Source organism: Tamandua tetradactyla, chromosome 9, assembly GCF_023851605.1.
Source record: "Tamandua tetradactyla isolate mTamTet1 chromosome 9, mTamTet1.pri, whole genome shotgun sequence".
Taxonomy (NCBI): domain Eukaryota; kingdom Metazoa; phylum Chordata; class Mammalia; order Pilosa; family Myrmecophagidae; genus Tamandua; species Tamandua tetradactyla.
The window spans coordinates 87,579,498-87,605,998 of NC_135335.1; the positions used below are offsets into that span (position 1 = coordinate 87,579,498).

General features: G+C 35.6%; 1 protein-coding gene across 5 annotated transcripts in view; it reads left to right on the forward strand.

Moving 5' to 3' along the window:
* WDR70 (WD repeat domain 70) overlaps nucleotides 1-26,501 on the forward strand; it is a 516,692-nt gene that overhangs the window by 327,396 nt on the left and 162,795 nt on the right. For all 5 annotated transcript variants that reach the window (XM_077117003.1, XM_077117005.1, XM_077117006.1 and 2 more), the window contains one exon: nucleotides 24,310-24,484. In XM_077117003.1, coding sequence (XP_076973118.1) covers nucleotides 24,310-24,484 — 175 coding nt within the window. The remainder of the gene's footprint in view (nucleotides 1-24,309; nucleotides 24,485-26,501) is intronic.

Here is a 26,501-nt window from a genome sequence, read left to right on the forward strand (position 1 = left end):
ACCAGAAATGAATTGACTTTTACAAAAGGGATTAATTGGGTTATAAATTTAAAGTTCTAAGGCTGTGAAAATGCCCAAATTAAGGAATCCAGAGAAAAGTACTTTGGCTTTGAAGAAAGATTGCTAGTGTGTGGAACACCTCTGTCAGCTTAGAAGGCATGTGGCTGGCGTCTACTGGTCCTAGCTCCCAGTTCATTGCTTTCAGCTTCTGATTCCAGTGGATTTCTCTAAGCATCTATGGGTTCTCACTTAGGGCAAACTCTGGGTTTCATATCTTAGGCTAGCATCTTCAAATGTCAGTGTCTCTTGGTTTCATCTCAACCCTTGTGTGGGCTCTGAGTTCTGTCTTATAAAGGGCTCCAGGAAAGGATTAAGACACACCTTGAATAGATGGGATCACATTTCCATGGAAACAACTTATTCAAAGGTCCCACCCATAATAAGTCTGCCCCCACAAGACTGGGTTAAAAGAGAAGAGCATGGCTTTTCTGGGGTATGTAACAGTTTCAAGCGAGCACGTGCATCTTAATTCCAAAAATGAATTTGAAAAAGCTCAAAATAATGCATGTTATACATTATTATTGAAAATAAAGTGTCCAGGGCCATGGAAAAGTAAAGGTAATTGAATAAATTTCACAAAATTTTTTAGGAGAAGGCCTTGCCACTCAGTGGTTAAAGCTGAGTTGCATGTTTGGTTCTAAACTTGTCAGTGACCAGAACAAAAGTGATTAGTTAAAAGAATCCCAGGAACCCCAAGATAAAAATGTAGAACTTTTCCTATCAATAAGGTTTGAGAGAATGACTTTTCCCAGAGACTTTCAGATAGGAAACACTGGTTGTTGTAGACAATATTCTTAAATTAAATTTGGGCAAGACACTTTGTCAAGTGCTTTATGTGTATTTTTTTCCCATTCAGTTTCTTAAAACAACTTTGTGAAATAAGTATTTTCAGATTAGGAAACTGAAATTCTGAGAGGTTAAATGACTTGTCTAAGATCACACAGTAAGTGGAGAGAAAGGATTTAAAAATGAGCAATCTGACTTTATTCTCCTCAACCTTCTCCTCAATCATTTTTGTATACTATATTCAGATTGCTGAATATATTTTTATTGCACTCTTAAATACAAATGAAGGAAAGATTCCAAAATGTAATTCAAGAAAAAATATTTTGAAAAGAGGTCAAAGCAATACAGTCTAAATACATATCCACGTGTATTTGTATCTGAAGGTATAGCTTGACCCTGGGGTAGAATTTAGATTATGCAGTGTTGTGTTCTTCATCTTTGTTGGAGCTCTCTGATGATCTAGGAGAGGCTACAGACCTCTCTAAGAAGTACGCATACATACTATTTTAGGCAATTCACAGGACCACCCCCAAACAAAATAAAACAAAGCAAAGCAAATAACTATTCATAGCTTTAGTAGAGGAAAAGAACAGCAGAGAGCCTAAGGCTCTGATAAGAACCTCTTGAATATGTATTGTGTCGAATGGGGACAGATCCTTATGCTTTAATTGACAATTGAATGTTAGGTGGCATGTCCCTTCTTCTGGTATAGCCAGGAGATACTGGATTCCAGAACCTAGATTTTGCAGTACTTTGGCCATGTCCCGAGGCAGTAGGGGAGGTATGGAAACTTTTTGTGTTTTAAATCTACGGAAGCAGTTTTACTAGGATATTTGACCTCCAAATGAAGAGTTATAGGATGGGTTAGTTTTAGCTACTTATACTCTAGTACTCGTTTTTCTGGAATAAATTTGTGTTGTGCTGTCTACTTTATTCAGTCAAATTCATTGTGGGGATATGTGAAAGCCAAACAACGTAATCAAACCTTTTGATGTTCTTGAGAGACATAGTAAATTAAAGTCCCTAGAAACTGGTCTAACAGTATTGTAAATAATACTCAGAGTTCCTGTAGCATACATCTAGCAGTATAAACCGTGAATACTCTGCTTGCTGTAGTGTCTGGTCCAATATTAAACAATGATTATATAATCAGGGTCTACACACAAATACTGTTTAGGTATTAAGGTGGGAATAAGTGCTCCAGGTTGACCTGAATTAAAATCCTAATTCTCCCACTTACTTTGTGACCATAGACAAATGTGTTTCATGCCTCCTACTTTTTGTTTTTAATTGACCAATCTTCACACACATACATTCCATACATGGTATACAATCATTGGCTCACAATATCATCACATAGTTGTGTAGTCATCACAATGATCATTTTTTAGAATATTTGTATCACTCCAGAAAAAAAAATAAAAAGAAAAAACTCATACATACCATACCCCTTACCCCTCCCTCTCATTGAATACTAGTATTTTCATCTACCCAATTTATTTTACCCCTTATCCCCCCTATTATTTATTTTTTATCCATATTTTTCTACTCATCTGTCCATACTCTGGATAAAAGGAGCATTAGACACAGGTTTTCACAATCACATAGCCGCATTGTAAAAGTTATACATTTGAACAATTGTCTTCAAGAAATCACTGATTGTGTATGTAGAATGGAATGATTTCTAAATGTTGTGTTAGTTAATTTTTTAATTAATAAAAAAAAAAGAAAAAAAAGAAATCAAGGCTACTGTAACATAGCTCAACACTTTCAGGTACTTCCCTCCAGCCACTCCAATATACTGAAAACTAAAAAGGGATATCTATATAATGCGTAAGAATAACCTCCAGGATAATCTCTTGACTCTGTTTAAAAATCTCTCAGCCACTGAAACTTTGTCTCATTTCTCTCTTCCTCTCTTTGGTGAAGAAGCCTTTCACAATCCCTTGATGCCGGGTTCCTGCTTATCCTGGGAGTTCTGTCCCATGTTGCCAGGGAGATTTATACCCTGGGAGTCATAGCTCATGTTAGGGAGTGTGGACAGTGAGTTCACCTGCCAAGTTGGCTTAGAGAGAGAGAGGCCACATCTGAGCAGCAAAATAGGTTCTTTGGGGGTGACTCTTTAGCCTAATTTTAAATCGACTTAGCTTATCCTTTGCAGGAATAAGTTTCATAGGGGTGAACCCCAAGATCAAGAGCTCTCACACACCGTCTTTATAATAATAGATAATAAAGGTACCTACCTCATACTGTTGAGCTTAAAATGAGATAAACCTCTTAGTATAGTGTAGGTATAATGCAGACTTAATTTCCTTTTATCAATATTGTCATACCTGATGGTAATGCTTCAAACAATAAATATTTCTCTTTGTTTGTCGGGGTAACCATAAAGGCAGTACATTACCTGAAAGCATTTGAAAAAGTGTGCTGGTTTCAAACTTTGTGTTCAGCCTGGGCTGTCTTTATGTGTAGCATATCTTTATCATGGTCTCCTTTTTCAGCCAACCTATTTCTGGTGGCAAAATGCTACGTAGGTGGTTCCATTTGCTCCAGTGAGTCTCGTAATTCATAGCCTCTGTGCAAGATTTTAAACCATGCTGTGATCAGTTTTAAAACTTTTCCTTGATCCACCTTGCTTATTTCCCCATTTGAACTCTGTGTACCAACTGCTGCTGATTCTTCTCCTCTCTTCTGTTCCTCATTCCCTAAAGAAAAAAATGATCTCCCTCTTAGAACAGAACTCATTCAGGGAGAAAATTCCTAGTTTATGAACAAATGTGCCACAGCTGAGGGGGTGGGGAAAGTGTGAGGGCTAGGAGCCAGAGATAGGCAATTATAGTGGGTAGAACTGTATCTCTTACACTTGTGACCTTTTGAAAGTGTTTCTCATTGATTATCTCATTGGAAGAAGAAACATTGGTTTTGATGTTAACTAGTAAGGACTACCTTTCTGTAACATAATTACTTTGCAGTAGCTGGTTTTAAAGTAAATCCTTATTCCTAAAATATGCAACATATAAATTATCATTTAGCTTTATTATTATAGGTGTAAAGTTAGTTTTGTAGGTATAAAAATTTCTTTTTCAGACAAAAGAATTATTTGAACCATCAATATTGATAGCTTATGAACCCAAAAATGTTATGACCTTACCTGTTTTTGTGGGTCCAAAATAGACAGAATTATGAAACATGGAGTACATAGAAGTGCTTAGACAGTAGGTATACTGATTGCTCCACTTCAGTGAATTTTGGTATTAATTATTACCTAATCCTTTTGTGCCTTAGTTTCCTCTATAAAATAGAGGTAATGATAGCATCTTCTTCATAGAGCTGTGACATTACATGATAAGATACTTTGAACAGTGCCTGTTTCATTGTAAGCACTTGAATGTTAGCTCTTATTATCATGATTATTATTCCAGATTTTAGCTCTTATTGAGATTATTTGTCCAGTGTTCTCAATTCATTATCAAATACATTTTGACATTTCATGATTTCTGGGAATAATCTTCCAAGTACAAAAATTAGAACTATTTTTAGTTCTAATAGTTAGAACTATTGAAAATGTTCACTATTTATAGTATGAACTTCTAAAGTAACATTGACTTCACTACTTAACTCTCTAAGTTGGTTAAGCATTGTTTAACTTTCAGTCAGGAAAAGCCACCCATTCCCTTTCACAATAAGAATTTTTAGCTCGTTTTCAGGTTTGTCCTGAATCATTCTGTGGCACACAAAATTTTATCTTTAGAATCTGTTTTGCAGATGTAGACCATACTGCTTTAAGAGTCTCAATTCTTTATTGAGAATTTTGTATATGTGTTAAATTACAGGGGCATTTTAAAAATAAAGAATAAATTGCTGTAATTATGTTAAGCATCAGGGGCTTGTTGGAAAGTCTGTCGGCACCTGCTAATATCCAGGGAAAAATAATCTAAGTACTAGTGAACTCTGGTATCAGTCTGGGTAAAGGGGTGGGGTGGAAGGCAAAGAGGCCTTACCTTGATTTCTTTTCTTTATCCTGTGCTGGCCACCATTTCTTTTTCCTATTTCCCTATCCCCTCTACCCCACCCCACTTCAGTCTACTATGCTCAATCTTAATCATATTGGGAGGTAGTAATATGTATTACTTCTTAACATAAACTAAGTGGCCATCCCTACTTATAGACACACTGCATCCTTCTCTGCATTTGACGGCCAAATCCACATATGACTTCTTATCTTTTTTTTTTTCTGTTTTTTTTTTTATTAATTAACGGAAAAAAAGAAATTAACCCAACATTTAGAAATCATACCATTCTACATATGCAATCAGTAATTCTTAACATCATCACATAGATGCATGATCATCGTTTCTTAGTACATTTGCATCGGTTTAGAAGAACTAGCAACACAACAGAAGAAGATATAGAATGTTAATATAGAGAAAAAAAATAAAAGTAATAATAATAGTAAAAAAAAAAAAAAAGAACCTATAGCTCAGTTGCACCTTCATTCAGTGTTTTAACATGATTACTTTACAATTAGGTATTATTGTGCTGTCCATTTTTGAGTTTTTCTATCTAGTCCTGTTGCACAGTCTGTATCCCTTCAGCTCCAATTACCCATTATCTTACCCTGTTTCTAACTCCTGCTGGACTCTGTTACCATTGACATATTCCAAGTTTATTCTCGAATGTCGGTTCATATCAGTGGGACCATACAGATTTGTCCTTTAGTTTTTGGCTAGACTCACTCAGCATAATGTTCTCTAGGTCCATCCATGTTATTACATGCTTCATAAGTTTATCCTGTCTTAAAGCTGCATAATATTCCATCGTATGTATATACCACAGTTTGTTTAGCCACTCGTCTGTTGATGGACATTTTGGCTGTTTCCATCTCTTTGCAATTGTAAATAACGCTGCTATAAACATTGGTGTGCAAATGTCCATTTGTGTCTTTGCCCTTAAGTCCTTTGAGTAGATACCCAGCAATGGTATTGCTGGGTCGTATGGCAATTCTATATTCAGCTTTTTGAGGAACCGCCAAACTGCCTTCCACAGTGGTTGCACCATTTGACATTCCCACCAACAGTGGATAAGTGTGCCTCTTTCTCCGCATCCTCTCCAGCACTTGTCATTTTCTGTTTTGTTGATAATGGCCATTCTGGTGGGTGTGAGATGATATCTCATTGTGGTTTTGATTTGCATTTCTCTAATGGCCAGGGACATTGAGCATCTCTTCATGTGCCTTTTGGCCATTTGTATTTCCTCTTCTGATAGGTGTCTGTTCAAGTCTTTTTCCCATTTTGTAATTGGGTTGGCTGTCTTTTTGTTGTTGAGTTGAACAATCTCTTTATAAATTCTGGATACTAGACCTTTATCTGATATGTCATTTCCAAATATTGTCTCCCATTGTGTAGGCTGTCTTTCTACTTTCTTGATGAAGTTCTTTGATGCACAGAAGTGTTTAATTTTGAGGAGCTCCCATTTATTTATTTCCTTCTTCAGTGCTCTTGCTTTAGGTTTAAGGTTCATAAAACCGCCTCCAATTGTAAGTTTCATAAGATATCTCCCTACATTTTCCTCTAACTGTTTTATGGTCTTAGACCTGATGTTTAGATCTTTGATCCATTTTGAGTTAACTTTTGTATAGGGTGTGAGATACGGGTCCTCTTTCATTCTTTTGCATATGGATATCCAGTTCTCTAGGCACCATTTATTGAAGAGACTGTTCTGTCCCAGGTGAGTTGGCTTGACTGCCTTATCAAAGATCAAATGTCCATAGATGAGAGGGTCTATATCTGAGCACTCTATTCGATTCCATTGGTCGATATATCTATCTTTATGCCAATACCATGCTGTTTTGACCACTGTGGCTTCATAATATGCCTTAAAGTCAGGCAGCGCGAGACCTCCAGCTTCGTTTTTTTTCCTCAAGATGTTTTTAGCAATTCGGGGCACCCTGCCCTTCCAGATAAATTTGCTTATTGGTTTTTCTATTTCTGAAAAATAAGTTGTTGGGATTTTGATTGGTATTGCATTGAATCTGTAAATCATGACTTCTTATCTTGATCTAGGTTGTAAGAGTTATTTAGTGAGAAAGCATTGAATGATTTGCTTTATGGTCTAGATGGATTCATTGTGCATTTCCCATTTCCCAACCAAATACTTAGAAAAACAGTAGGAGAATTACAGAATTTCTTTGTCTGTTCTCATTGTCTGCTACAGAAGAGTCAGGTTCCATCAGTGACCACATTTTCATTTCCCATTGGTCAGAAATGTATACTATTAAACGGCCTGGGTGCATAATTATTTTAATTTTGTTTTCTAGTATATCTCCTTTTTAGGCTCCTTTTCCTTTTTGATGCCTGCATTTGGCTGTTCCTGTGATTTTGTCTTTGTCCACATTCTGATGACTCCCAATTTTATCCCTTTCGCCCAGATCCCGTACAACAAGAATCTCTACCTATATGTCATACAAGTATCTGAACCTTAATCTGCCATTACCTACTCTACCCAAATCATTATTTTTTTTGTCTTATACGACTCTGCTTCCTCGAATGGCAAGCACCCTCCTAGCCCACCTCAAAGTTTTTTTTCTGTCACGTACAACCCTCTTCCACTGCATCTCTCACTTGTATTATCCAACCTGTCCCCCTTCAGGTAGCCTTTCCCTCTGCCACCCAAATGATTTTCTGAAATTAAAGTCTGGTTATGTAACTTAAGTCACTCCTCTACAATGGTGGCTTAACAATCTTATAAAGTCCACAATCCCAATATATCGCAAAAACCCTTTACAATCTGGCCCTTGCCAACAGTTGGTACAATTATGCCTATTGTGCACTTCCTCCTCTTGTCAAACCAAACTACTTGTCATTCCTTTGCATTCTACACAAATTTCTGGGATTCATTGCCTACCCTTGCCATCTATGAATTTCACTCACATAATCTCAGCCCTTCTCAAAAGTCACACCTTTGTGGAACTGTTCCCAGACCTTTCTCAATGAGGCAACTCCATCTCTTCTGCTGGTTGCTGCCTCATAATGTGATGACTTTTTTTTCCAGTTTCCTTCCCCTGTTAGATATGAGTTCTTGGAGCACAGACATCTTTGAATCCCATGTGTCCACCAAGGTAGTCTATAGAAAGTATTTAATATATATTTGTTGAATTGAGCCCCTATGACCTGGAAGTCTATTTTATCAACCATATTGTGATTTCCACAAAGACAGAGAGGCCCTTTCCTAGTCATCCTGTTTTTCTCAGGGCCAGGAGCAGGCTCAGATCATGCCTCAATAAAAGTTTATTGAAGTAAATTATTTTGAAGGACATTTTAGGAGAACTTAAGAGTAGAGCAGAACTGATTACATATATATATATATGTGTATGTGTGTGTATTTAATTTTATGTATTTAATTATATACAAGTGATGTAGTATTTTCATTTTATTGAATTCCTATTATGTGCACAAAACTATGCTTAATATTAAGAAAATAAAGACGTCAAAACTTCTTTGTCTTCAAAGTCAAAGTCTGCTTGGAAGATTTTAATATGGCGTTTTGGAAGGTGTATAAAGGTCTCTGTGCATTCTTTTGAAATACTTGTGAGATATTTCTGTCATAATCCTGTTTAAAACAGTTCTTAGCATATACCTGTGGGTGTTCTCCTTACACACTGTATTGCATTTCTCACAAGTTTTGTGATAGGTTAAAGTAAAAGAATTTAGAGGGAAAAAGAAACGTACACTTCTACTATTTATATATATGTATATCTGAGTACAAACTCTTCCCTCCCACCCTTCCTCCCTCTCTCCTTCCATCTCTACCTCCCTTCTTTCCTAAATTTAAGGTAACTTGAGATAAAGATTCTATATCAATATATAATGTACTTATATATTTCTCATTCTGTGTACAAACCTTTAAGCAGTCGAACAATTGATATAGTATTTAATTTAACATTGATAGAAGGTGTTGAAAACGTCTTCATTTGTAGTGGCACAATAGGACATGCCAACTTAAACTTTCTAGGTAGTGTAGGCTCTTTCACTCATTAGTGTATATATAAGCTATATCAGATCCTGGTCTCTCTTGTATGATTTAATGAAATAAAATATTTACAAAGTGCTTTGAAAAGAGCTTTAGGTTTATTTGATTTACAAGAGCAGCAAGTAATTTTTGTCTGATATATTGATATATAGTTTGTTAGAAATCACTTCCAATTCCATTTGATCAACTTCCTCCATCTGAAATTTTATAAAGTATCCCTCAGAAATGTTTAATTACAATTGGAAATGTTTAATAGGGCTTTCAGTTATACTAAATTTCAGCTGAAACTATTAGATGATAGGGAATTCAATGATTTTTAGTATATTTACTGAGTTGCACAAATATCATGATAATCTAATTTAGAAAACCATCTTTAGTTATTCCCCATGTCTACCTCTAGCCCTAGGCACCACAGATCTGTTCTTTATGGATATTTCATATAAATGGAATCATACAATATATGATCTTCTGTGTCTGGCTTCTTTCTTTTAGCATAATGTTTACTGAGGCTTATCCATGTTGTTGCATATAGTGATTGAGCACTGTATTAGCTATGGTTCTCTAGAGAAACAGAATCAGCAGAAGATATCCACAGTTATAAAATTTATAAAAGTGTCTCATGAACATAGAGTCCAAGGTCTGTAGGGCAGGCTGCAAGTTGGTAACTCTGATGAAGGTCCACAACGAACTCTCAGGAGAGGCTGACTGGACAACCATAGGAATGGAAGAGTCCAAAATCTGTAGGGCAGGCTGTGAAGCTGACAACTTCGATGAAGGACCTGGATGAACTCCACAGGAGAGGCTCACCAGCTGAAGCAAAAAGAGAGACCGTCTCTTCTGAATCCTCCTTAAAAGCCTTCCAGTAATCAGATTAAGTACCACTCACTGCAGAAGACACTCCCCTTAGCTGACTACAATGCAGTTAATGTAATCATGATATATATCCATGAAATGTCCTCATAGCAACAGGTAAGCTAGCGCTTGCCCAAGCACCATCGTCTGGCCAAGTTGACACATGAACTTGACCATGACAGTCTGCTTCTTGTCAACTTGGCAGCTACACATATCACCTTAAACCATACTTAATCTCTAAATAAAACACAATAACAGGCACATTTTTTCCTCACCTAACAATACTCAACTGTCCCGTGTACAATGGAAAACGCATTAAATCTCCCCAGAATAGGGTGCAAGTTCTTGGATAATATTCACTCTTAAACTTGTGTAAATCCTTGGGTAATATTCATTCTTAAACTTGATATCTTACAACTTTGTTCATGAATCACATGAACAAAATAGCATTGTAGTCCTCATTTCTGTAACTGATCATATGGTTATAATTCATATTGATAATGACCTTACTCTAAACCCTTTGCTGTGCAGTCACATTGGATGCAAATGTCTTCATGTTTCTAGCCCACTCAGAAAGGTCTATTCACATACCTCTTCCCCAGACCTCTTTGTCACAGTTTTCCAATCCTGGTCTTTTCAAATCCCTGACCATCCAGCCAAACCATTAACAACAGCCCATGAGTCAGTGTACAAATGCACTTCTGGCAGTTCTCCTCCCAAGCAAAATGAACAACCAGGTGCACTGCTTGAAGTTCTGCCTACTGGCAGACTTTCTGCTTACCAATGTCCTTTAGGAACATCCCAGAAAGGAGTTGTAGTGCTACATCTGTCCACTTTCAGGTGGTACCTGTATATTGTGCAGAACTATCTGTAAACCAAGCCCAAGTTTACAATTGGCCAGTTCTCCTTCCAAGCAAAATGAACAACCAGGTACACTGCTTGGAGTCAGCCTTGGTGAGTGCTTGAATTGAATTCCTCAGTCAGTTCACTGTAAGGAACTGCCCAAGAAGCCATAGCTCTGGTCTGGGAAAGAGAAGTAATGTGGCAGGAGTGCAGACCATGGGTATTTGAGCCACTTCCTCATGTAACTGACTTGTGCCTTCAGGACCTGCTCTGGCCCTATCTCTTATATATCATTTCCATTTTTTGATGGAGTGCTGCTGTGCATGCCCAACTTTATGGCTTGGTGGGTCAGATAACACCCAGCTCATGATAGGCAACTGAGGTCTCATGGTAACTTGGTGGCCTATGGTTAAGTGTTCAGTCTCTACTAAGGGCCAGTAGCAGACCAAAAACTATTTCTCAAAAGGAGAGTAGTTATATGCAGCAGTTGGTAAGGCTTTGCTCCAAAATCCTAAGGGTCTGTGTTGTGATTCTCCTATAAGGGCCTGCCAGAGTTTCCAGATAGCATCTCTATTTGCCACTGACACTTCCAGTACCACTGGATCTGCTGGATCATATGGTCCAAGTGGCAAAGCAGCTTGTACAGCACCCTGAACCTGTTGCAGAGCCTCTTCTTGTTCAGGTCCCCACTCAAAATTAGCTGCTTTTCTGGCCACTCAATAAATGGGCCAGAGTAGCACACCCAAATGAGGAATATGTTGTTGCCAAAACCCAGAGACCAACTAGGTGTTGTGCCTCTTTTTTGGTCATAGGAGGGGCCAGATGCAGCAACTGATCCTTCACCTTAGATGAGATATCTTGACATGCCCCAAACCACTGGACACCTAGAAATTCCACTGAGCTCAAAGTCCCCTTTATTTTTGTTGAATTTTTTTTATCTCCCATTGTCTGACACACAAATGCCTTACCAATAAGTCTAGAGTAGTTGTTATTTCTTGCTCAACAGGTCCAATCAACTGATATCACTAGTGTAATGGACCATTGTGATGTCTTGTGGGAGAGAGAAACGGTCAAGGTCCCTGTGGACAAGATTATGATATAGGGCTGGAGAGTTGATATACCCCTGAAATAGGACAGTGAAAGTATATTGCTGACTCTGCCAACTGAAAGCAAACTGTTTCTGGTGGCCTTACCAACAGCTATTGAGAAAAAAAGTGTTTGCCAGATCAATAGCTGCTTACCATGTACCAGGGAATGTATTGATTTGCTCAAGCAAGGATACCACATCTGGAGTAGCAGCTGCAATTGGAGTTACCACCTGGTTTGAGCCTACAGTAAACCACTGTGATTCTCCAAGACCCATCTGTTTTCTGCATAGGCCATATAGGAGAGTTGGGGATGTGATGGGAATTACCTCCCCTGCATACTTCAAGTCCTTAAGAGTGACAATAATCTCTGCATTCCCTCCAGGAATTTGGTATTGTTTCTGATTTACTATTTTGCTAGGTATGGGCAGTTCCAGTGGCTTCCACTTGGCCTCTCTTACCATAGTGGCCCTCACTCCAAGAGTTAGAGAGCCGATGTGTGGATTCTTCCAGTTCTCAGTATGTGTATTCCAATTATGCATTCTGGAGCTGGGGAAATAACTACAGAATGGGACTGGGAGCCCACTGGACCACAGTGAGACAAACCTGAGCTAAATCTCCATCAGTCACCTGACCTCCAAAGTCCCTACTCTGACTGGTAGACCAGAGTGATGTTTTGGGTCATCTGGAATTAATATCACTTCTGAACCTGTGTCTAATAATCCACAAAATACCTGATCATTTCCTTTTCCCCAAAGCACAGTAACCCTGGTAAAAGGCCTTTGGTTTCCTTGGGGAAAGCTTGGAGGAACATTTATGAATTTGTGGAAGTGTAACATCACCTCAGGTAAAGTCAGCGGTCTTTTGATCCATATTTCAGCCAACCATCCAAACAAACTGTTAATGCCTTTTCTAACCCCTCAAACTATAACACTGAGTGCAGAATCTCTGCTTAGTGGGCCCATATCAGTAAATTCAGCCTGATCCAGCTTTATATTCCTCCCACCAATATCCCACACCCTTAAAATCCATTGCTACACATATTCCCCTGATTTCTATCCCTATAAATTGGAAAACTCATGCAGTGCTTTTGGAGTATAATGTACCTCCCCATGGATGACACTTTGGACTTTACCTTTGGGGCCTGTTGGAACTTCAGTCTAGTTATAGGTCTGGAAGAAATGAGGGGTTTAGGGGGTGGGTCATTAAAATTATTAGAAGTATCTTCCAAGCCATTTGCTTCAGGGCATTCATTTGCAGTTTCATCTGGTGAAACATGATTAATCACTCTAGGGCTAATCCCTTCAGGTGGAGGTTGGGTGGCCAACTCCTCAGAGCAGGCTGGAGGTAGGGTGGCTATGTCCTTAGGGCAGACTATTACAGGATTATTTAGAAGAGACTCAGCATGACCTAGGGTTTCCACCTCTCCACCGACATCATTATTAATCCATTTGTCACCAACTTATTTTTCAGGGTCCCACTCCTTTCCAATCAATGCCCTCACTTTAATGGCAGACACCATGCAAGATTGAGATTTCAGTTTACATTTTAAAGTTGCTATTCTAACAATAAGATTCTGAGTCTGATTTTTGGAAATCTCAAGTCTGCGGCTACCAGGAGTAAGATTTTCTTCAGGGCACTCATAGAAATGTTTACATCTGTCATACTGCTTTAAGCTTCTTATTTAAAGCCTTTGACCCATTCCTTTCCCTCATTAATGTATCCAGTGTATCTAACAACAATCAGCCAACATCTCTATACTTCCTATTTCCACAAAATTGTATAAAGTGTCAAAAATATTCCCCAGAGCCTGAATTCGAACAAGTGAAGCATTAGAAGAATCCAATGGTGATATTTTGACTATCTCTTTTGCCAACTCACCCCATGGATTGATAGTGCCATTTTGATTATGGAAAACAGAGTCCTTAGTGCCTTTGAGTCCAGTCAGAGTAGAAAACCAATCGTAAAAACCCATTTTTAAAATTCTGTTTCTTAAGAACCACTCCCAATACCTACCGGTATTAGCTGGGGTTCTCTAAGAGAAGCAGAATGAGCAGGAAGTATCTTGAGATATAAAATTTATAAAATTGTCTTGTGTAACCATGGGAGTGTAGAGTCCAAGGTCTGTAGGGTAGGCTGCAAACTGATAACTCTGATGAAGTTCTACAAGGAACTCTCAGGAAGGCTGGCTGGGCAACTGTATGAATGGAAGAGTCCAAAATCCATAGGGCAGGCTGTGAAGCTGACGATTCTGATGAAAAGTCTGGCCCAACTCCACAGGAGAGACTCTCTTTTCTGAATCCTCCTTAAAAGCCTTCTGGTGATTAGATTAAGTATTTCCCCATTGCAGAAGACACTCCCCTTGGCTGATTACAAATGCAATCAGCTGTGGATGCAGTCAACATAATCATGACTTAAGTCCATTAAGTGTGCTCATAGCAATAGACGGTGCTTGCCCAACCAGATGACCAGGCACCACCATCTGGCCAAGTTGGCACATGAACCTGACCATGACAAGCACTAATTCCCCAAAAGGTATGTCCATGTTCTAAATCCTAGAACCTATCAATGTGACCTTATTTGGAAAAAAAGATCTTTACAGATGCAATGAAGTAAAGAATTTCAAGATGAGATCATCCTGAGTTATGGAGGTGGGCCCTAAATCCAATGACAAGTGTCTTAATAAGAGAAAACAGAGAAGACACACAAAGAAGAAGCCCATGTGAAGATGGAGACAGAGATTGGAGTGATGTGGCTAGAAGCCAAGGAATGTCGACAGCCAATAATCAAGGAGGGATTCTTCCCTAGAGCCTATAGAGGGAGTAGTCCTATAGCCTCCTTGGTTTCATGCTTTTGGCTTCCAGAGTGTGTGAGAATATATTTCTGTTGTTGTAAATCATACAGTTTGTGGTAATTTCTTATGGCCGCCTCAGGAAACTAACATGATCACGTATTAGTACTTTGTTCCTTTTTATTGCCAAATAATATTCCATTGTGTGAATATCACATTTTTGTTTATCCATTAACCAGTTGATGGACATTTCGGTTGTTTCCAGTTTTTGTCTATTATGAATGATGTTTGTTGGAACATCTGTGTACAAGAATTTATGTGGTCATGTTTTCAGTTATTTTGGGTGGATAGATACCTAGGAATAGAATTATTTGACGATGCAGTAAATCTGTTTTTAACATTTTACAGGACTGCCAAACTATTTTCCAAGTGATTTGCCCCATTGTATGTTCCTGTTAGCAGTATATGAGGGTTCTAGTTTCTCACCTTCCTCACCAAGGCCTATTACTATCTGTATTTTTTATTATAGCTATTCTAGTGGATATGAAGTGCTATCTCATATTAGTTTGATTTGCATTTTCCCAAATACTAATGATGTCAAGAATATTTCATGTGCTTATTTGGCCATTTTTATATCTTTAATGAAATGTCTATTAAAATCTTTTGTTAACTTAAAGATTGGGTTATTAGTCTTATTATTGGGTTGTAAAAGTTCTTTAAATCTTCTGCATATCAGCTGAGATACACGATTTGAGGAATTTCTCTTTATCAGACGTATGATTTGCAGATACTATCTACAATCTGTGATTTGTCTGTTCACATTTCTTTTTTTTTTTTTTTTTTTTTTAAAGAGAGAGGGAGGAAGGGAAGGAAAGACAGAGAGAAGGAAGGAAGGATGGAAGGAAGGAAGGGAGGAAGAAAGGGAAACATCTTTAAACATTTTCTTGTTTTATTGTATTTTGTTTGTTTGTTTGTTTTTTACATGGGCTGGGGCCGGGAATCGAACCGAGGTCCTCCGGCATGGCAGGCAAGCACTTTGCCCGCTAAGCCACCGCGGCCCGCCCCTGTTCACATTTCTAATGGTGCTTTTGAAGCACATAAATAGAATTTTGACAAAGTCCTATTTATCTTTTTATCTCTTTTATTGCTTGTGCTTTTGGTGTTCTATCTAAGTAATCATTGCCTACTGCAAGATCACAGAGATTTATTCCTGTGCTTTCTTCTAAGAGTTTTACATTTAGTTTTGTGATCCATTTTGAATTTATTTTTGCATGGTAGGAAGTGAGGGTCCAAATTCCTAATTTTGCATGTGGGTGTTTAGTTGTCCCAGCATCATTTGTTAAAAGAGTGTTCTTTTAACATGAATTGTTTTGGCACATTTGTTGAACATCAGTTGAGCATAAGTGTAAGGGTATGAGTGGTTATTTAATGTAGATTTCATTTCTTACGCTAATTCTAGGTTCCATAAAGCCTTTTTATGTTTTCAAACCCTTTGATTGAAAGAATATTCTACGAGTTCATTCCAGAACTACACAACTATAGTAAATGAAAGCTTAAACTATTAGATCAAATTTATGTTTCCTTATTTCTTACTGTTTAAGTGAATTTGTGTGTAGAGTGTCTATTTATAAAAATTACCATGAGTTTATATAAGGACTAGAACATTTTCCCCACTTCTGTGGAATTTCAATACTTTAATAGTTGGGGATTTTTAAAAAGAAGGTCTTTGTTGTTGAATTTGTTCTGCCAAAATAGCCAGCAAATTTCAGACACTTACATCACTGAAGTTGTGTAGTCTTTCGAGAAAAATTAAACCACGATCTCTTAAGTGATTTTCATGGAAAATTAATGCTTCCCTTGACTTCTGTCAAATGCTGAGATGCATTTATGCAGCAGATGCCAGGAAGTTTAGAACTTGTATCTGGGAAGAATTCAACATTTTAAAACAGAAAGCATTTATGCCTGGGGCAATGTAATGACCCCACCTGTGCCTTTTTCTTGTCCTCTGGGTGCTCTCATTGTGTTCAGAAAGGGCTATGCAGATCCTTCTTCTATTTTTAAATCTTTTTTTAATGAAAGTTTGAATTTAACAAGACCAGATCTCACTCCAAGTTTTAGAATATGTGTTCTTCAGCAAATGATGTTTTGACAGGTACCTAATGGCCCAGCACTTTAGCTTCCTTTTTTTTTAGGAATAGGTTCAGAGATTCAGAGCCATGAAATCATAGTATAATTATTTACCATCAGATGCTACATAAATTTATATTTCATACGTGTCATTCAAGGAAGATAAGCTGGGTTTTTTTCACTTTGCATTGTTTTGCTAGCTAGTTCAACCTGTTAATATACCAATGAAATAAATGGAATGTACTTAGATTTTGGGTTTATTAGCATTGATATTTTATTTATGGTCTAAAAAGAATAGCAGAAAGAAACTAATATTTACTGAGCTCCTTTGTGTTCCAAATACTGCCCTAGACACATCTACATGCTTAATCTCGTTTAGTCCTCAAAACCTTTCATTGCTGGTATTATTATCCCAGTTTTAGAGATGAAGAAGTTTAAACAAACCAGATAATATATATAGTGATAATTTTAGTGGGGTTTTTCATATTATAATTCTAAAGTATCATTTGACATTGAGAGATATTCAGTTATAAAAGAGAAACTGAGAATCATAATTTATCCCCATAATGGCAGAGCTGAAGGTAGGAAAAAAACCCATATGCAGGATTCCTCAGCTTTCTGTGCTTATTAACATCAGGAAGCTCAGGGAATGGAGATAAGAGACCAGTATGCAATATAGGATACATTCAGTAGGGGGGAAATTGTATAATGCTCAGATATAAATGGAGCTATAACAATTAGATATCCAGATGTACAACAATAAGCCTTGATCCATATTTCATATACAGAAGAACATTTTCCCTACTGAAAACTAATTCAAAGAATCATAGACCTAATAGTAAAGCCTAAAACTATAAAATTTCTAGAAGAAAACCTAGGAAAATTTCTTTGTAATATTGAGTTAAGTGAAGATTTCTTTTTAAAAATATTTTTATTAAGAAATCTTCACACACATACAGTCCAGCCATATTATACAGTCAGTGGCTCACAGTATTATCACACAGTGGATTCATCACCATGGTCATTTTTAGAACATTTGCATCACTCCAGAAAAAGAAATAAAAAGAAAAAACTTATATATACCAAACCCCTTACCCCTCCTTCTCATTGACCACCAGTATTTCAATCCACCCATTTTTTTACATTCTTTATCCTCCCTATTATTTATTTATTTAATTTTTATCTTTATTTTTATTTACTCATCTGTCCTTACCCTGGATAGAAGCAGCATCAGAAGCAAGGTTTTCACAATCACATGGTTACATTGTCAAAGCTATACAGTTACATAGTCATCTTCAAAAATCAAGGCTACTAGAACGCAGTTCAGCAGTTTCAGGTACTTCCCTCTACCACTCCAATATACCATAAACTAAAAAGGAAAATCTATATAATGCATAAGAATAACCTCCAGGATAACCTCTGGACTCTGTTTGAGATCTCTCAGCCACTGAAACTTTATTTTGACTCATTTCTCTCTTTCCCCTTTTGGTTAAGATGGCTTTCTCAATCCCATGATTCTGGGTCCAACTCATTTCCAGGAGTCCTATCTCACATTGTCAGGGAGATTTATATCCCTGGGTGTTGTGTCCTCAGTAGAGGGGATGGCATTGAGTTCACCTGCCAAGTTGGCTTAGAGAGAGAGTGAGCAAAGATTTCATAATATGATATCGGAGTACCATCCATAAAAGAAAGCATTGATGAATTGGACTTTATTAAAATTTCAAACTTCTGCTGCTTAAAAGATTGTTTAAAAATGCAAAGACATGCTACAGACGTTGAGTATTTATTTACCAAACATATCTCTGATAAAGAACTCTCAAAATTCAAAAATAAAAAAAGCAATTTTTAAAACTGACAAAAAAATTGAACAGACACTTCCCCAAGGAAGATAAATTGATAGCAAGCAAGTATATGGAAAAAATGCTCAACATTACTAGTCATTTAGGAAATTTTAATTAAAATCATGGTGAGATACCATTAAACACCTATGAATCGAATGACTTTAAAAAAACCAACAACTGACATTATTAATTGTTGACAAGAAATGGAGCAGTTAGAACTCACATATATTATTGATGGGAATGCAAAATAGAATGGCTACTTTGGAAGAGTTTGACTGTTTCTTATGAAGTTAAATATCCATTTCCCATACAACCAACTGTCCTCTCTCCCTAGGTATTTATCCAAGAGAAATGGAAACTTATTTTTATGAAAAACCTATACATGAATGTTTATAGTAGCTTTGTTCATAATTGTCCCAAACTGGAAACAACCTGAATGTCTTTCATCTGGTGAATAGATAAATAAATTGCTGTATATCTATACAGTGAAATATTATTCAGTAAAAAAAAAAGGAATGAGCTGATAAACATGACAATGTGAATTATTCTCTAATACATTATGCTAAGTTAAAGAAGCCAGACTCAAAAAGCTGCTAACTGTATAATTTCAGTTTTGACGTCATAGAAAGACTATAGGAACAGAAAATAGACCAACAGTTCTCAAAGGTTACAGGTGGGTGGGGGAGGAGTTTTTTACAAAGGAGCAGCACAAGAGAAGTCTGCTGGTGGTAGTGATACAACGCTTAGCAAAACTCACAGAACTGTGCATTTAAAAGAAGAGTTTTATTCTAAGTATGTTATACCCTAATACATTGGCTTAAATATATATATATATATATATATATATATATAAAATGTATAAATACCTACATTATATGTCTTAGTTTGCCTGAGCTGCTACCACAAATACCATATGCTACTGTTTTGGCTTTATTGTTTGTAAACCATTCCTCAGTAAATTTGATTTTTAAAATGCTTTTATAGGCAGTGATGATATTTCATTCATTCCTCAAGCATTTATTGAGAAGTTAGTAAATGTTATCTTCTTCTATGTTTAAGAGATGGTACAGCCTTGGGCATACAAAGATTTAAAAAAAAAAAGAGCTCAAGGAACTATTCTTGAAGAAGGAATAGATGTTAATATATAATTAGAACTTCTATAATTGGTGTTAAGATGAAAGTGTAGAAGATAGTATGAGAAACTGGGTAGACTGAATTATCTAGTTTCATTCTTTTTCAAATTGTTTTTGCTACCCAAAATTGTTTGCATTTCCATGTAAACTGTAGAATCTGCTTATCCAGTTCCTACAGAAACAAAACAAAAACCTGTTAGATTTTTTATTGAAATTGGATTGAATCTGTGGATCAGTTTGGGGTGAATTGAAATCTTCACAAAGTTTAGCCTTCCTGTCCTTGAATACATGTAAATGTTCTTTCATTGCTCTCAGAAATGTTTTGTGGTTTTCAGTGTAAAAATATTGCATATGGTTTTCAGATTTACCCCTGGGTATTTCGTGTTTATTCATGCTGTTGTAAATGGTATTAATCTTCCTAATTTCAAATCTAGATGTTTGTTGCTAGTCTACAGAAATACGATTGATTTATGATTATTGACCTTGTAAACTGTGACCTGAGTCAGCTCATTTTTTAGTTCTCGTAACTTTATTGTAGATTCTTGGGGATTTTATAAAGAGGTGGTCATGTTGTCTTTTAATAAAGAGAGTTTTGTTTTCTCTTTCCAATATTTAAGCTTTTGTTTGTTTGTTTGCCTTATTACACTGGCCAGTAACTACAATATACAGTAACTACAGATATGGTGACAGTTAACATTATTCTTTTTTCTCAAGAATAAGGAGAAAGCATTCAGCCTATACGTGTTTACATCAGTTTGAGGGAGTTCCATTCTATTCCTAGTTTGCTGAGAGTTTTTATCATGAATTGATGTTGGATTTTTTTCAAATATTCTACATTGAGATGATCATTCATCTTTTTGCATTTTTAATCTTTTGATATGGTGCTTATATTGTTTCTTTTTCAAACATTAGATTTCCATTGCTGTTTTGGTATAAATACCACTTGGTCATGCGATATTGTCCATTTTATATACTGCTAGTTCCTATTTGCTAATGTTTTGTTAAGAACTTTTGTGCTTGTGTTTATTGGGGATATTGAAAATCCCCAACTGGGGATTACAGAATTTTCTTGTAGTCTTGTAGTATTGTAGTATTTCTTGTAGTATTGTTTTTGGCATCAGGGTAATGGTGGCCTTATAGAATGAGTTGGGAAGTGTTTTTTGTTTTCTGGAATAATTTATCTGGAATTGGCATAATTTATTTCTTAAAAGTTTGGTAATTTCAACAGAGAAACCATCTAGCATTTTCTTAGCAGGTAGGTTTATTTTTTTGTTTTTTGTTTTTTTTGGTACATGGTCCGAGAATTGAACCCGGGTCTCCCGCATGGAAGGTGTGCGTTCTAACCACAGAACTACCCGTACACCCCAGCATGTAGGCTTTTAAACTGTGTATTCAACTTTTAAAATATATATAGGAATATTTATTTTATCACTTTCTGCATGAGTGAGCTTTAGTAGCTTGTATCTTGCAAGGAAATATGTCCATTTCATCTAAATTATCAAGTTTATTTATATGAATTTGTTCATAATATTCCCATATCATCCTTTTAATGTCTTTAACTCCTCTGTCATTCAGGATATTGGTATTTGGTATTGTCTCCAATTTCCTTGTTTTTAAAAATTAATCAATCCAGCTAGAGGTTTATTAATTATATTCATCTTCTCAAAGATTTTGATTTCTTTACTGTTTTTTAAATTTTTATATTATCCATTTGGACTCTTATTTTTATTATTTCCTTCCTTCTGTTTACTTCAAACTTAATTTTCTCTCTCTCTCTCTCTTTCCCTCTCCTTCCCTCTCTCCCTCCTAGTTTCTTAAATATTACTCCTGAATATACAGATTTAACGCTAGATTTTCTCTCCAACCTCTGCATTACCTGTATCTCATGGAACTTGACATGCTGTGTTTTCACAGTTGTTAGATTCAAAATATTTCTAATATCCCTTGTGATTTTATTCTCTGTCCCATGGATAAGTTAGAAGTAAATATTTCTTAATTTCTTAATATTTAGGGGAAAGATATATTTCTTTTGTTATTTCCAGATATGTCTCTGTTATTATTTCCTAATTTAATTTCATTTGTTGACCCGGAACACATTTTGTATGATTTCAGCCCTTTTTAATGTGTTTAGAGTTGTTTTATGGCCTAGAATATGGTCTGTCTTGATGAATGTTCAATGTGCACCTGAAAGAACGTACAGATGTTGGTGACGCATATTTCAGTATTCAATTTGTTTGTGTATGTGGGGTGGGGAAGATCTACTTGTTCTATCAGTTATTGAGGGAGGAGTGTTGAAGTGTTAAAGAAATATAAGTATAGATATGTTATTTCTACTCTTCTATTAATTTTACTATACTTATTTTGAAGCTCTAGTATTGGGGGTATATACATTTAGGATTGTTTATGTCTTCTTGATTAAATGACTGTCATGAAATTTTCCTCTTTGTTTTTGATTATATTCCTTGTTCTGAAATGTACTTTGCTTGATATTGATATAGTTACTCTAGCTTTCTTGTGATTGTTTCCTTTTACTCTTAACCTATCCAAGCATTTATATTCATAGTGTGTGTGTTTGTGTGTGTGTGTTAGAATTTGTCTGGGTTTTTCTTTTTTAAAAACTTCATTCTGACTATCTCTGCTTTTTATTTAGAATTTTTAGGCTGTTTTCAAATTAATGGAATTACTGATGAGGCTAAATTTAAATCTTCCATAGAGCTATTTATTTTATGTTTGTCTCATCTCATTTCCTGTTTTTGATAGGACTAATTACTTTCATTTAAATTTTATCTGCATTGTTACGTGCTCTTTTTTTTCTTTTTTTTCTTTCATGGGGAGGTGCCGGGAATCAAACCTGGGAGTCTGGCATGACAAGCAAGAACTCTGCCTGCTGAGCCAGTGTGGTCCGCCCCTTATTCATTATTTTTAAAAGATTCTTTTAAAAAATTGTTTTAGGAATGCTCTAGAATTTGTAATGTACATCTTAATGTATCAGAGTATCTTGTCAAATAATATTATATAATTTCCAGTATGTTATGTAACTCTATATTTTCATTCCTCTATCCCAATTTTTGTTCTGTTGGTTTTCATATATTTTAGTTGAATATATGTTATAAATCTCATGATGCATTGTAACTAGTTTGGCTTTATAGTAATTTACCTTTTAAAGTTATTTTAACATTTTTAAATTGTCTTGTACTTTGACCCTTATTTTTATCATAAACAAACACTCTTCAGTTGTTTGTATAGCTCTAGGTTTCTGTTTTGTGTTATATTCAGCCCAAAGAGTTTCCCTGCAACATTTGTTATAGTACATGTCTGATGGAAATCAGTTGTCTCAGCTTTTTGTTTATTCAAGAATGTCTTTATTTCACCTTATTTTTGAAAAATATATACATTTTCTTGCCAGCTATATGTCCTAGTTTGCTAGCTGCCAGAATGCAATATACCAGAAACAGAATGGCTTTTAAAAAGGGGAATTTAAGTTGCTAGTTTACAGTTGTAAGACCGAGAAAATGTCCCAGTTAAAACAAGTCTATAGAAATGTCCAGTCAAAGGCATCCAGGGAAAGATTCCTTGGTTCAAGAAGATTGATGAAGTTCAGGGTCTCCCTCTCATCCGAGAAGGCACATGGTGAACACAGTCATGGTTTCTCCCTCTGCTCGAAGGGTGCATGGCGAACACAGCATCATCTGCTAGCTTACTCTTCTGGCTTCCTGTTTCATGAAGCTCCCCTCGAGGCGTTTTCTTTCTTCATCTCCAAAGCCCTGGCTGATGAACTCTCATTAGGTGACTTGTTGTCACCTAATCCAGCTTAACAACCACTCTTGATTAAATCACACCTCTGGGAAGATGATCTAATTACAATTTCAAACAGGCAGGATTGAATAGAGATTGTTCTACCTTTATGAAATGGGATTTTGATTAAAACATGGCTTTTCTAGGGTCCATACATCCTTTCAAACTAGCACACTATAGAATATTGGTTTGACATTTTGTTTTCCTTTTAAAACGTTAAAAATGTGGTATCCAGTATTTTTGCTTGCATAGTTTCTGCTAAAGAAGTATTTGAATTTCTCATCTTTATTTATGTTTTTTTATCTTTATTTTGTGTTGTATATTTTTATTATGTTATTACCTTCTCTGGGTTTTATGGCTTTTGTCCTACCCCTCCTCAGTTGCTGTGCCCCTTTTTCTACACTGTAAGTAGGAGGGTGTTCTGCCACTTTCCCACTCATTGACTATTGTTTTTACTCAGGTAAAAAACTCAGAGGCAGATAATATTTCTGCTTCTTTCCGAGAGGTGTGAGATCTTTGCCTTGGCCCTGGAGATGTGACATCATTGTTTTAAACTTAATTTTTCAGTGTATTTTCTGATATATATTTTATAATGTATTAATACACATAAGTAATATACAAAATAATGTTTGTATATGGGGAGTGTAAATTCAACAGTTTTACTGTTTAGGCTATATAGTTGGAAGAATTTGGTGGCCTTGGGTTTAAAGCATCAGAACTAATAACTTTAACAGAATTAAAGTAAAATATGCCACTTGCTGTTTAATGAAAACATGATTTAGATGGTTTGCTTTATATAGTTATTTCAGTGAATAGCTGCATTTCTGAATGGAGAATGGTTTATACTGCCCATTTTTTAAAATTTGAAAATAATTATTAGATTCATATGCTTAAAAGGTGAGGTAGTCTTTATTATAGACTTCTCCCTAATTTAAACTCTTTTCTGAAAATCTCCTAAATCTTTTTAGGACTGTGAGGACTTGGGAAGTTGACAATCCAAAGAAGCAAAGAAGTGTGTTTAAACCACGGACGATACAGGGTAAAAAAGTGATTCCCACCACATGCACATATAATAGAGATGGAAGCCTCATAGCAGCTGCCTGCCAAAATGGAAGCATACAGATCTGGGATCGAAATTTGACAGTAAGTCAAGAACATTTGAGTCTTCTTCCCTTACAAGACTACCACCTTAATAAAGACAAACATCTTGTTAAAATATTATGAAGGACAGTTTCCTGAGTTTAGACCTAATTTAAACTTCAGTGTTAGTTGATCAAACATTGGGACTTTGCAGTAAACAGCATTTCAACAAACATTCCAGCTCAGTTTTTTCATTGCGTGTTACATTTCAAAAAGATAAATAAGTTAGATATGGTTTAAAATTTAAAAAGCACGGTGAAGTTTACTATATGATATCTCATTTTCCTTGGTTTCGAAAGTGAGAGATTTTATGTAATACAAAACAAGACTAAGGAGATAACTTGAAATACCCTTTGAAATGCTTAAGAAAACGATGAAATGACCAGGTCAATGCACTAGGTGCTTCACAATTATTTCTGTAGTAATTTAAATTATATTGTGTTCTCACATTCCATTTGAAAAATTTTTAGGTTTTTCCTTTAAAGTTTTAGGTCTAGGTCATTATTAGAATAAATAATTTTTATAACTGGAAGGGATTACAGAATTCTATAACCATAGAAGTAATGAATATGACAACCATTGGCTAATTCAAGAAAATTTTTAAAAGTCTTTGTTGTATGAATATTTGATAGGTAGAATGATTTTGGATTACTATCGTTATGATGAAAATCTACACTAACGTGCCAATTGCAATCTGGATAACTTTATTTTAGTAAAAATCCCTGGTCATTTATTCATTGAACAAGTGTTTTTTGAGTTTCTACTATGTGTCAGGCACCGGCAGTATTTTAGGTACTAGGAATACTAGAACTAACCAAAATTCATAACATCATGGAGTTTGCATTCTGGTTTTTAGATAAATTATAAAAATAATATTCAGTTCAGCTTTGCCCATCAATTACATTTTGAAAGGGACCGTAGGAAAGTTAGTTGTTGTTTTTTTAGGCAGGTGAGTTAAAACCAGTTGTCTTAAGAATAAGGTAAAAAGAAATGCTGGCAAAAAAAAATCCATGTTGGTTATGTTGGAAATATCTTTGCTATTTTTTCTTTGTCAGATCTTTTTATTTCTGTTGTCATCTACATTATAAACTCCATAAAGCTTTATAACGGCACAGAGATTTTTAAAACCCCTCAAAATTGTAAACTGAGTTTTAACCAAGCAATAAATTTTTTAGTAACTGGCTCTCATCATCTCTAGGTATTGTTCATTTAAAGATAGAAACTCTAAAACATGAAAGTTTCTTGTGTAGCTTTAATGGTAGTATGGTTTATATGACAGATATATTTGTTCTTTCCTTTAGAAATCATAGGTTTTTAAAATTGCTTTGCATATCTCTTGGATAATTAGTATCCCCTATTCTTAATTTTTTAAAACAAAACCATTTGGATACCAGTTCCAAAAAAAAACTCTTGAGCCATTCTGCTAATCATAGTTTTTTTCTTTTATTTTGTTAGAATTTAGTAATATGTGAATGTATGGCTTATTATACTCTATCCCATTTGTTACATTTTATTCATATTTTTACATTTGTATGCAAATGTTTATTAGATGAAGACAAATAGGGAAGAAAAAACTTGCTAATAGGAAGCCCAGCTTGATTTAAAAAAAAAAAATCTCTTAACTAATTACTTCAGAATTAATAAATCTCCCACAGAGAAACACTAAAGCTGAATTAAGAAAGCCTAATAGCAATAGTTGTTCCATGCAGTAGCCAAAGAATTACATCGTAGCTAATAGCTAATACTTATTTTTTGTGATTGTTAAATGAAACTATCATAATTACCACATTTAATCATAAAATTCATACTAGACTAACTTGAACTTTAACAGATTAAATGCTTTGGGGAAGTAAGTTTTCTCTCTATTAATGATAAATTACTGTGTTTTCAAGACTTACCTTTACTTTAGAGCTATGCTAGTTAGAACAGTAGACACTAGTCATATTTTATTCTTTCAATGTAAATTAATTAAAAGTAAAATACAATTAAAATCTCAATTCCTCAATCTTACTAGCCATAA